The sequence below is a fragment of the Protopterus annectens genome, chromosome 6.part0 (assembly GCF_019279795.1).
Source record: "Protopterus annectens isolate FY-2018-M chromosome 6.part0, PAN1.0, whole genome shotgun sequence".
NCBI lineage: Eukaryota > Metazoa > Chordata > Ceratodontiformes > Protopteridae > Protopterus > Protopterus annectens.
In genome coordinates, this window is record NC_056737.1 from 264,655,436 (window position 1) to 264,669,155 (window position 13,720).

The 13,720-nt window shown below is 36.1% G+C and overlaps 1 protein-coding gene across 1 annotated transcript in view; it reads right to left on the reverse strand.

The window, feature by feature from the left end:
- LOC122803821 (cytosolic phospholipase A2 zeta-like) overlaps window positions 1-13,720 on the reverse strand; it is a 620,934-nt gene that overhangs the window by 570,562 nt on the left and 36,652 nt on the right. The window contains exon 5 of the mRNA XM_044073506.1: window positions 10,032-10,072. Within this exon, the coding sequence (XP_043929441.1) occupies window positions 10,032-10,072 (41 nt within the window). The remainder of the gene's footprint in view (window positions 1-10,031; window positions 10,073-13,720) is intronic.

The window sequence follows — 13,720 nt, forward strand, 5'->3', positions numbered from 1 at the left end:
TTGCAGTCAGTCAGTCAGTATTGCTATTCGTATATGTGTATGTATATATATATATATATATATATATATGTGTGTGTGTGTGTGTGTGTGTGTATTTTTATTATTATTTTTGTCATCATAGGTTTTTAAAAAGTAACTGTGATTAATTGGAAAAACCATGTGACTCTATAGGTGCTATTTAAGGTGATGAATGTTGTTATTTGTTGTTCTGAAGAAGTCAGTACAGCACTGACGAAAGCGCTTAACAAATAATGAGGCTACTGGCAGTGTGGTCCATTCATTTTTTGTTTTACATTATAAGTCTTTTTATTTTTCATTGGTTTCTATTATACCCTAGAGATATTTATCCTGTTTTTTTAGATTTTGTTTATCACAGAATCTTAGAACTAAAAATGGATATCAACACTAGCTATGTCCTAAATAATTTGCTCTGCATATTTTATGATTCTAGCCAATATTCTGACACTTTGCATAACTACAAAATATATATATGAATGCACCTCTATTACTTCCATTTTCCAGCATAAATTATTGTCATCTTCTGAGTAATGACATACTACTTATGGAATTTTAAATGCAAAGGACATTTTCCTTAACTCATCAAGTCTTGAGCAACACAATGCTAATTAATCCTCTTGCTTTCTGAAGTCTTCTAACCTAGGAAACCACGCGCTTTCTGAGATTGCTTTAAAATCTTGTATTGAAAACACATGATATATGATTAGCGATATCTCATAAACAATATGTGTGTTGCAAAAAATGAAGAATACAAAATGTTTTTCTTAGACATTGGGCTATGTACCAGCATTGACATCAAAGGTCTCGCCTGTGAAGCAGATTTTATATTGCATACTTATGAAAGAAAATTTTATTTTATTTACCAAAAAATATTGGTGCCATGGTAAAAGGGTTATGTCCTTGTAAGCCTGCAAAGCTGAGCAAATGTATCAGTAACAGAAGGTCGTACACTGATGAGCTGTCTTGTAGCAAAATCTAATGTAATTGTGCACATATTTTTTAGCAGTTCAAAACATTGCATTTCTACAAAACTGTGGATTTTAGAAAGCACGTACTGGTGGTAAAACTGTGTGTCTTAATGTTGCTCATAAGATGGTAATATCTGTTCGCTTGTAGGCACTTCAGCTTTTATAATATTAACATTTATAAGACTTTCAAAAAATCAAACCTTGTGGAGAAAGTGAATATTGATGGTTAAATATTTGGAGTTTTCCAGTACTCAGTACTACTTTGTGATGCTGAGGGGCATTTGTTTTAGGAGTGTATCACTTTCACTTAGTTTTATAATACTTTTCGGCTTCAAGTATGCTTTTTATGCCATCATTGCAGTATGCAATTTAATGTTGCATACAAATAAATCAGAAGCCCTAATGATAGTATACTTGTAAATCCAGATTTTTATGTTAGTTGTCAAACAAAAAGTATTGTCCAAGATTCAGAAACTTGCATCACAATATGCCAACCTGTTTCAGGCAGGCTTGCTCAGTGCAAAACAAGTTCCCAATACGGAGATGAGTGTAGCATGGCAATCAGCTCTTCTTAAATGTATTTATTAAGCTAGGTCATTCTCCCTATTAAATATGTTTCCATACCTTATGAAAAAATATTCTGCATATGTCCAAGTGTTACTTCTTATTTATATGGTAAAAAGGTTTATAAACTACCAAAAATATGTCTTGGAGAAAGGTATTTTCCATTTTTGACTGGCATTTGCTTAAGGATAATAATAATTACTTTTATTTCTGCTTGGTCTTATTGTTCTTATTCAGTTCTGCACTGCTTTTTATCATCTTGTCATCACCATTCTCTAGTCCTATACTCCATTTTTTGGGAGGTGAGCTACCTTATATTTATTCCGCATACTGTGGAATGCAGTCCTGCCCCCACTGTCCATATCATATATGTTACCCCACAGTTTAATACCAAAATTAATTATTTTTCATAGGTCAGAACTCTGTTGCTTGTTTCCCCTTGACTTTGCTGATATATATATATATATATATACACACACACACACACACACACACACACACACACACACACACACACACACACACACAGTTTATTTCATGCCCAATTGCATTAGAGGTTAGACTTGTGGATTTAAGCAGAATCTGTTCTTAAGTGACTCTTAACACTTCTTACCTTTACTGTAACCCTCACGTTTTTTTTCTAATTTTGTATCCACATAAGTTTACAGATCATAAAGAAAAGAGAAACCATAAAGAATGATTTCTTACTTTTCAGATTATCATGTCAGTCATACCTCTCAACTGTATAGATTTTCACAGAATTTCCAGATTTTTGCCTTTTGGTCTGCTCCTCATAAAATTTTAGTTTTCTGGCAAATCACTGACAAATCATTGAGGACTGAAGTCAGAAAATAATAACAGACGTTTGACTTACAGACATCATACTCTTCAGAAACTTTATGCTAATGCAAAATCTGTTATTTTATCAACTTTCTATGTTTGTAAGAGCAATATTTAAAAATATTCCCTATTTTTGGGCCTTTGTCCCCCCATTATATATGGCTGTTTATTCCTACTAAGCCCAAAACCTTTGTTGTAGCCCAATTTTTATGACTTGGAGTTAGCCACAAGCTGAAGTGAAGTGGCAGAAATAAAACGGATCCCCCCAAAAAAAGACACAAACACACACACTCACACACATATCGAAGATTATGTTTATTTGAAATTCTAAAAGCCTGCTTTGAGAATTTTGGCTTGCACCTCTCCTATGTTCCTACATTACAGTGGTAAGAGGTCACTTAGAGAGTTTGGAAGATAAACAGGAAGGCTAAAAATAGGCAGGTTTAAATGAATAATAAATGAGAAAACAAGTCTGAGCTGAAGAAGCTGATTGTGCACATATTACTGTACTGTCCTGGTGGTCTGTAAATATTCACACCGTAGCTAAATAAAGCAGCATACTGTTTGCTTTATTTGATAGGATTCATTTTGTTGCTGACTAATCTTTGTAATTTAGTTTTTTTCTCCATGAAATTCTAGAAAGTGAATATTGAATCTTAATAAATCATTACCAGCTATAAAAATACAAATAATGCAAATACATATGTATATGTATGTATGTATGTTTGCACAATTTTCAGATGGAAAGATAAATGCTGCAAAGGTCTTATCCTCAGCAAGTATAGTACATTATATTCCAGTAATCTATACAGGTTTCAAATATCTCTTATCAAGACTTTTAAATCCGTCATGCAGACCATTTCATAAAAGAATGACAGGCTCTGGGAATCAAGTCATCTTGTAACTGTCTTACTTCATTCTCCAGCTAGGTTATAACCTCTTTTATTAAACAGGGAGTTCCCTTTAGTTAGTCATGAAACTCCAGTAAATACTGACCCCTAAGAGCATTACGGATCAGATCAGATCAGTAAAATGTCTGACTTTACATTTCTATAGGAACAGAAGTAAAAGTCTAAGTGAACCAGCCTCAAGTAATGGCCCCGGTACTGAATGTAAGTATTTTCTCTGTTTACTATTTCTGCATTCTTTCTACTTAGTTAAGCAAATATATTTTGCTTAACTTTAAAAGGAATCCAAAATATGTAGAATAATCAGGCCAAAAAGTGAAACTAACAATTATGGAGTACATCCCTTAAATTATTTCAGTACCGTTGCAGCTATTTACAGTTTGCAGTTTTTCTATGGGCTTGTCAAATGTGATTTTATTGTCCACCATCCAGATGTAAGTAATTATACAATGGTAGCTTGTTTATTCAAAAACATGCACACTGATTGATCAGCCCACCCAGCATGTCTGTTGTAAAATTCAGCATCTACCAACGGAAAAAAGTCTGGCCACCAGACTTTATTCTATTAGAACATGTTATGGAAGTCAATCCATGAGCAACATTTACAACAGGGACCTCTGCCCCCCTTATTTAAAACTTTGCACATTTCTTCAGCTAAGAGGTCAAGGTCATGGAGGGGCAGAGAAAATCCACAGAAAAACAGGTATATTCTACAAAACTAAGGAAACATACCTGATTTTCATTGTATTTTTACCCCGCCTGTCTCATACCTCTAAACTGTCTGATTTTACATTTTTTTTTTAAAAATTCAGAAAAGCAACAGAGATCTTCCTTTCTCCATTGCTTTTTTTCCATAGCACTGATGTGTTGTGTAAGTGTGGGAATGTAAGTCCTATATGCATGTGCAGTGCATCAACAAAGAAAAAGAATGTGGAAACAATGTGGAGGAACACCATGGCCCCTTTATACAAAGACATTATTTAAGAAAAGTGACTTCTTTCTTAAATAGTGTCATTGCATAATAGCAATAGCTGACACATGAGTGTGGGTATATTGAAGATTTACCTGTGGTTGGCTTTGTTTAATCATTTGGACTTCGCACTCATGATCAAACCCCTCCAACCATGGGTAAATCTTCAATATACCACACCCACTTGCCAGTTATTGCTTAAGTAATAACTTCCCTAAGCTGAGCCCCTTTGATTTTATAACTACCTTTGGTCCTTAAGTTCCCTGTATTCATATACTTTAACCTGTTGACATTAGGGGTTAAACTATGTTGATCAAGCCACTGATGCAAAATCATAAAAAGACTTCATAAAGCCTTTATACTGAATGACGGCAGGGTATTTCTATTAGGCATGTACAAAATACCCTAGCATAGTAAAATAAAATTAAGTAAACTATTGGAGGAATCCATCACCATTATGATTCTAGAATACTCCTTAGGCAAATTTTAGGTCTGCTGTCTACTTACAGTCCATCCTCACCAACAGTTAAATCTGTCAAGTATAAATTAAGCACTAATATGCAAAGGCTCAGTCTCTGTAGTACACATATTACAACATCTATCTTTCTACTTAAGTAACTGCCAATATGAACACTCCATTTTCTACTTAAAATAGTCATTAACCCACGCCAACAGTTTCTCACCTATGTCCTGCATGGAGTGCCATGAATATGTTACAAAATCTAGAAAAAGATAAACTTAATACGCTCTTCCTTAGTGTAAGTTGCAATTTGAACAGTGTTTAGGGGTGTTTAACAAACATTTGTTAAGGACACCTAAGGACCCTTAAGACTGGATATTGCGCTAGGGACTGATTCAGTCTGACAGATGGCAAACAACAGTGGCAGAAGGTAAGGCAGCTTTTAAAAGCTGTTAGAATATCACTCTGTTGCACTTATAAAACGAAAGTGTTGCAGAATGAAGTATCTTCTAGCTTTTAAAGTCATTAGTTCCACAGTGGGGTACTTTGTTTCTGCCTACTGCTTGTTTAACAACGCTAAACTATTTTACTGGCTTTGAACATTTATGAAAAGTTTATTAAGATGTAAAAGTTTATTACAATCCCCCCCACAGCTGAATACCAGCTACCACCAGTTCCTCTTTCATTGGATCTAGTAGTCATGCCTTAGCCTCCCCCCCAGCTCAACCTGACCCACATCCAGGACTAGTGAGGAGGTTTAGGACACTGGTACAGCCTCATAGTGCTGTTGGGGAATCTGTCCTAATTCCTGCCACCCCACAGCAGCTTTGTAAGTTCAGAAATCACTAACTTTGGGAAGTTCATTCCTGCCTCCATGCATATGTCACCACCCAACTAAGCACCTCACCGCTAATGTAGCACAGAGCTCATCAGATGGGCAACACTGCCTACTACAGTGAGCCAAGGCTGCCTTTCTCCTCCAAAATGAGTGAGCTGATGTCAGCCACTCATTCCTATCCTTCCTTTGTGGACTCTCCAGCTTCCACGCTACCAATCAATCTTGGGTCATCTGTGGTGAAGTAAGGGCATTATCCTTCTGTGTCATGAGGTCACGCTGTTTGTTAAAAGTTATAACTTTCCATAAAACTCAAATACTTTTCTCTCAAATTACACTTTTTCTTCTCAAGCACCATCCAGAGCTATACTGCTAAACTGATCAAATTTTGTTTAACTGTCAATTATTTTTTGTCATAATTTCTGTTATAAGAAATATGTTTTCTTACCTTGGCTTATTTTCTCTAAAGAGTCCTTGGGTCACAGTTGTACAGAGGCTGTTTAACTTAAGTGCAGCATCAAACTTAACTAAGAAAGGCATTAGATTATTATAAAATAATAACCATTTTGGTTTTACCCACTAAAAAAGCACATCCAACACAATATTCAGTCTGGTGGGTCTACTTTTTGATATACCTATAAACTGTTAATAAAGTAATGGAGGAAATGTATATCAACCTAGCGCTCTATTTGGCATGTTCAAATCCTCACACTTAAGGACTGTCCCAGAATTAATAATAGTCCATTTTTCATCTAATAATTTACACAATTTTATTTTACTGTCCTACTGTGTTTAGTATATACCCTACAGAAATACCACATTATCATTCAGTACAAACCTCAGTAACACCTCTGGATTAAAAATGTCATTACAATCCAGAGAAATGTTTTGAACTATGATGTTATTCTTAACATAGGCCACTGTATCACCTCTCTTCTTTGAATACTGGAAAGCAAAATACACATACATATATCTCAGTCTTAATCAATGTTCATTTACCAGATCCACACATTATTCCAATGTTAAACCTTTCATTTTTCAAACAATATGTCAGTTTGTCCAATTTACTTCTTAAATTATGGGCATTCCATAGTAATATTACGATTGCTTCCATAAAGCCTGACATATGTTCCACAAACATAAAAAAACAGTTTGTATTTCTCATCCCCTTACTTTAGTAATAAATTCTTTTCTGATCATATTTAGTCCTGTCATGTTTTTCATATAGAAGCATTGATTCAACAGTAGGACAATATTAATCTCTCTTACTTTGTTTTCTAAATTTGAATTATCTCTATTGGCCACTTTGTTAAAGTCTATTATTGACTGTAAACTTAGGGAAAACATTTTGTAAGTTCACATGCACATTGTCCATCTATTTCATCAAAACTGAATGTGTCAGTAATTTAATAATGATCTGATTGTATGTTAATATAATTTCTTCCTAACAGATATTACTACCCAACCTTTTCTGCTATTACGCTACAAGATGTTCTCCAGATATGTCCATACATTTAATACTTTAGCCATTAAAATGCTTGCTGACGTTGTTCCTTTCAAGTTATTATGCCAGTATATCCATTTATCTGCTGTTCTACAAGTGTTTGAATCCTAAGTACTTAAAGACTACTGTGTCAAAGCCAGGGACTCAAGCATCCCGTAGCTTGGGTAGGCCAATGCCAAACTCATACTCAAACTTGAATATGAGTTCAGGCAGGCAGCTGATACAGCTGACTGAAACACATTAGTGACATAAGTGTAGCAGTCAGGGTGAGGAACTGGAAGAGAGTGAGAGTGTAGATTAGGGCAACAGTCAGGAAGGGGCAGGTTTAGATTTAGGGAGTGGGAATGAAGTTTTAGTTTTAGGGAACAGAAATGGAATTTTAGGTTTAGGAAGTAAGAAGGGAGTCATAAGAGTGAAAATGGAGTCTTCAATTTTTGGTTAGGGAGTGAGAAGGGATTATATGTTTAAGTAGAGGGAAATGAGTTTTAGGATTATGGAGTAAAAACGGTGTTTTAGAATTAGACATGGGCTCTGGTAGGGCTATCCAGTTTTGTGGGACAGGATGTTGGGAAGCCTAAGTAGTTACAGGAAACTGAGTATGTGAGAGTTAGAGCAGTTGCGTTTTCGAGCAAGTGGCATTGAGCAAGTGTATTGCAAGCAGATAACATGCAAGCACTTGTAACAGACCCAAATTTATCCAGCCTATTACACATCAAGTCTTCTGTCGCAAACAAGATATATGTTTAGCAATTCCTTCTGCCATAATGTGTGGTAATTCCTCTATTTCCCTATGCAGTGATTTATCTCTTGGCATCCTGCTATCCTAATCTACTACATTATTCATAACTTACAGGATTTCCTCTGTTTCTCCATAAAACATGCCCTGTCAGTTGTATCTTGTCTCATCATTGTTTTTTTTTTCTTTTTTTTTCATCATGCTTCCTGTTCTTGTTTAGTCCTTTTGTTTTTTGTTACATTTTCATTGTAAATGATTCTTTAAAATCTGTGTCATTTTCTTAAATCAGTTTCTTTATCCTGTAACCTCCATCCTTTTCCCTCTCTGAGTATCCATACAATTGTTTATATATATATATATATATATATATATATATATATATGTGTGTGTGTGTGTGTGTGTGTGTGTGTGTGCGTGTTGTCTACTGGAAATGGCTCAGTGTCTCCCCTAGTTGTAGCCTCCTGTCCATTTTTTCAAATCATGGTAAGAGCAAGGATTCCTCAGGCTTGGCTGAGAGACCTCTGGCTAATTCAGTCCTAGACTAGGAAGCTTATCAACCCATTCATTCCAGCAGAAGGTTAGAGCTGAGAGCTAGGAATTGGGGGAATTCCCTTTTCTACTTAACTCTTCCTCTCGGGCTGCTTACTTGACTCATAGTAGAAAGGGAAGACATGTGTGTCTCCACTTGCCCTTCCCCTAACTTGCACAGCACAAGCAAGCATGGCCTCTTCCTTGGGTGATCAACTGCCAGACCTTCTCCTTCTCCTTCCTTTGAGAATGACAGATCTAATCTTGGTCACTCAAGTTCATCCTTTCACACACAGCCCTTCAAGTCCCCATGCCACTAATCATACACAGGGCACGTGTAATATAGTCAGGGATTTCTCCCTGTATGCCATGGAGACTGGTTTTATTAAAATTATCGTGGGCCACTGGCAGTATTTCCCATCTTTCTTTAGTGAATTATGGAAATGTATGTACATTTCCTCTAATGATGCAATATATGCATAAGTGACACATACACTTTCTGATAACCAGAAAGTAATTAGATGGTTTGCATCTATGTCACACTGTACACTGTGCATATCTGCTAGACTGGCTTTTTGGATAGGCATACAGTAATTGTTTGTACATATGATGCATTGTACATTATGTGAATGTGTTGGCTTTACTCTAAAAGACCAACACTTTCTGTGTCAGGTTAACTTGTTTATCACTCTAAATAGAAATCTCAGTTCTAAGGATGGACATTAATTTGCTCTCTTGCCATTATATGAAAGATCAACCTAACATTTTTAAATATGGAATAAATTAAAGTCTGTGAATAAGTGGCCCCCTTAGCATATCATTATGAATCCCTGACCATGAGAAAGATGACCCAAGTTTGATTTGCAGCGTAGGAGCTGTGGGAACCTCCAGTAGGAGTGATGTGACTCAGCAGATGATGCCATCTTATCCATTCTCAGGGGAGGGTGGCAATCTGACGTACTTCACTATGGCATCTTTTGGAGAAAAGGTGTACCATAGGCAGCAATAGTATAAAGGTGCATTTGGTTCATAATAGCCATTGTTTGGTAACCTTCATGGCAGGCCGTATATGAAAATGTGCACCCCCCTCAGTGGTTTTGCTACACACCCTCGCATCTGTCAGTGTACAGAGTGCTTCCAAGGGTAGGGCTTTGGATGTTATAACATAAAAATGGTGATGGCTCCCCAGAGGATGGGCTACCATGACCAATGATCACACCACCAGAAAAAGATGGGTCCAGATATTTGCAGTAGGGCCAAAAGGTGTAGGGAGAAAGAGATAAGAAATGTCTGCTGATAATCTGTTTATAGCCTACCCTTCTCGCTCCCCACACCTAACCCTCACTACTTGCAATGATGCTTCATATTTGCAGCAATTTGCCCACTGCTATTCATTGAAAAAAATAACTTTAAATTTAAAAGACTCAGACCAGTCATGTCCGAAATATAAAACAAGAAATTATGGCACAGTTACACCACATGTGCAGACCCCTCAGGCTGTGCTTGAGGAGGTAACAAGACCAGACACCATTCCCTCAGGAATTTAAATATTAAGCTGCTCTCTTCAGCCCAATCTATTGCTCTAGCCTAACTAACAATCCATTGAAATCATATTGCATACTTCTGAATACACACAACAAAAGAAATCACATGCTTCACTTTCCACCCATATTCTTACAAGCAGACAGATGACTACCCACCTTTCCTCGGCTCTCAGCTCAAACAGCAGTACCTCAGATCCCTAAAAATAAAAATAAAAAAATACATTGATAAAAAATAAAAGAGAGGGCTGCAGACAGTGCAAATGTAATATTAAGTGCCATGCCATATCTGTCAATTACATTTCTATGTGAGAAGAAGAGAGCATTATTAATACTAGTATCCATGAATGCAGTTATATGCCATGCTGTAAATGATGGGTTATTCACATAACTCATTATCTCTAAAAGTCTGTATGAAATGTTAACTGCTTGGTTGCAATACAAATAGTAAAACTCAGGAATCTAACTTAAGATAAAGTTTTTGCATACAGCCTGTGACACTGCCAGCCCAGCTATCTGGAATTTTCTAAATAATCATATGTCATTTGTGAATATTAATATGATTCATATGCTTGTCTTACAAATGTAATGAACTATATGTTATGTGTATATTAAACTTCTGGTGCAGAAGTATGTGTTCAACAGGGTTTGTCTAGTACTGAGCTTCAAGGATGTGTCCACAGTGTACCCTGTGGAAAAGAACAGAAATGTATATAAACTATAAACATGTGCAAATGTATGTTTTACTAGTAGAAGCTAGAATATACAGAGTTAACTTGCAAAACTTCAAGAAAATAAGTTGAAATTAAAGTGTTTTATAATTGGTTTATCTCTCAGTTCAGTTCAGCAGCAGACATAATGTCTAGAGCTAGGAGTTTTTGTATTGTCTTGAAAGAAATAATTACTAGGTTTCAAATGTAAAAGCATTTTATTGTTTTATGACTTCCATGTTCTGCAAATGTCTGAGAGATATGTACTTCTCACACAGAGATGTTGAAATTCTGTTAGTATCTGTTTAGCCTGGGAAATGAAGTCAGGTGACAAAGAGTGATGTCATCAAAGCTAATCCAGCAGTAATATTTATTATTAATTTGAGAACTCTCTCAGAGAGACTGGGCATTTTTTATCTTGTCTTTTACCTAGAAACATCCACTCAGCACTTCTGCCTGCATGTTGTCTGTAAGTAAGACTTAGGACATAGTATCTCTTAGAGATAGATAGGAATGTAGTAAATATTAGTTTAGATGTTTTCTGTATTTATTTGGGACTGTCCTGCAATGTTGTTTTAAAATATTTCCTGTGATTTCGAACTCTGAAGTAACTGTGTTTGTTTACTGAGTATTATTTTGCTCTTTTATTATTTATTATTGAATATACCTATCTTTGCAGATGGTATTTGTGAGACATATTTAAGCAATTAGAGTACTTGCATATGTATTTGATGACACTGTACAGGCCACTCCAATAGCCTTGCTTGGTCAAAAACTACCATTTGGATTAATAGTAGCATTACTCAGTAGGATTGGACACCCTTTGTAAGGGCCTTATAGTAGCTGATAAGTAAGGGTGGCTTGTGGCAGCTGCTACTACCTTACAGTCTGGACAGAAGGGGTCATAGCTAGTAAACCTGTGCCAGCCTTTCTCAGGTGTGTGTGTGTGTGTGTGTGTGTGTGTGTGTGTGTGTGTGTGTGTATCAATCAAATCTCAAAGTGTGTGTGTGTCAGCTACTTGGGCAGGCACACGAAGCACTGGTTGGACAGACAGGGTGCTGGAGCTCTTAGCTTGGCCACTCGGCTATAGCTCTACCAGTGAGGAATCATATTGGGGATCTCAAGAAAGAGGGAGAAACCAGCCTCAGACTGATTGTGATCTCTGTGTGCTCTTAAGGGAAATTGTACTTTACTGTGTGTGTACTTGTCATCCTCCCATTGTGTATGCCCCTCACTGTTGCCATTGGTGAGGATTGAGGCTCCTTGATTACTGGGCCAGTGCAGGGGCAACACACAGCCCAAAAATTCTCAGAATAGCCAGTGTAAAACATTGCCCACTGCAATTCATTTTCAGTATTTCATACTTACTGAGCTGAAAGATCACTTAGAGTCTAAAGTTTTATCCAAAAAAGAACCACTGTATCTTCACAGATGCTGATTTAGATTTAGTATTATTAGATGATATAGTGTGCCATGTCAAGATAAACTCTGGTATTAGAAGATGCATGGAAAGAGATTAGCACACACATTAAGAGTCCTCACCCATGAGGTAATATAAGTATAACATAGCTCTAATATGCACTGTCATTCTGTATAACATAGCTTTAATACATACTTCCATTCTAAGTGTCAGATTTAATGAAAAGCAAACAAAAATTGTTAAACAATTTTTAACTTTTTAATTAAAAGCTTGCTGCAACCTGATATTTTCAACATTACATAAGATTATAAGCATTTGACAATGCCAGCCATTTATAACAAATGAAAATTTTCTTGAAGAAGCAAGAATTGCAAGCTAGGAATAGTCATTAGTCAATGACTTCAGCACCATATGACAGTACGCTAATAGATAATGGGAAATAAGAAGTGCAAACCTGCTACTAACAGCAAAGAATGTAATTCCATTCTAAAAAACCTGGAGGTAGAGGAGGTGAGTTATGTTTGAAGATACAAAAAAATGCAAGGTGGATGTACTCCTTTATCATCAGTTTCAGTGCCATATGACAGTTGTCAAACAGTGGGAAGGAAGAAGAAAGGGCAAACCTGATAGCAAAAGCCAATAATTTCTTTCAATTTCAGTATGTCTGGATACACAGAATGACATGTATCTTGCTAATGTGTAGCAGTAATGTAGTGGGTCATGCCTTATGTCTTTCACATCAATAATTTCAGTATAAATGCAGTTACTGAAGATCTCAGTAGGACTATGCAGGAAGCAACCTGTCCTATTCTTTACAGAATGATACAGGTGTAGGATTGGTCTTGCTTGTCAAGATATCACCACTGCATAACCAAAGTATTAAAAGATCAGAAGCCTGTGGGAGACTACAATTTCCCCATTCAGCAAATTATCAACACTACTGTAACTGACTTCAGACCTATCAGCTCACCAAGAGCAAGTGACTAAACTGTAGGGATTACATCAGAGTATGTAAGATGGGCTTTTATCAGATAAAATTGTTATATAGTCTACACCTCGTTTACTTTGAAAAGTAACTATTCATCCACATACTGTTTCCCAGTATGATGGCCTTCCAGTATTCAGTCTTTAATGTCTTACATTTCAGAAGTGACTTTTTTCTCCCTTTTTCACATTTCATTGCTCAGACATTCAAACAGCAAAAGTATAAAGAGGTCTTTAGTAGTATTTATGGTAATATAAGGATCATACTTATTTTAGAAACAGAAACATTAAAGGAAAAGGAAGACACATTAGAAGAGTTATACCTTAGAAGCAGAAGTAGGAGAGAGAAAACAAGATAGAAAATCTTTGTCAGGAATATGATTAGAATAGTATATAAATATATAAAATAAAAATTAAAATGTAACTGGTATTAAAAAAAGTAATGCTTGGTTCACAGGAGATATAACGCAGGCAAGAATGACTGAGATGGTATCACATGTACAGTTAGGATGGATAAAGAGAAAGAATAATATGATATTATTAAGAAGGCATTGAGTAAGACGGGTAATGAGGCAGATGTGGTAATGGCATGGAAAACAGAGTAAAAGAGTCAGAAGTATATGGATTATCTACGTATATCAGGAAAAAGGTGAAAATTAAAGGCTGAAATTGTTATCCTAAAATGTTAATTAGACTGATCCCAGGGAATCCTTTCCACTATGACTACAGGCAAT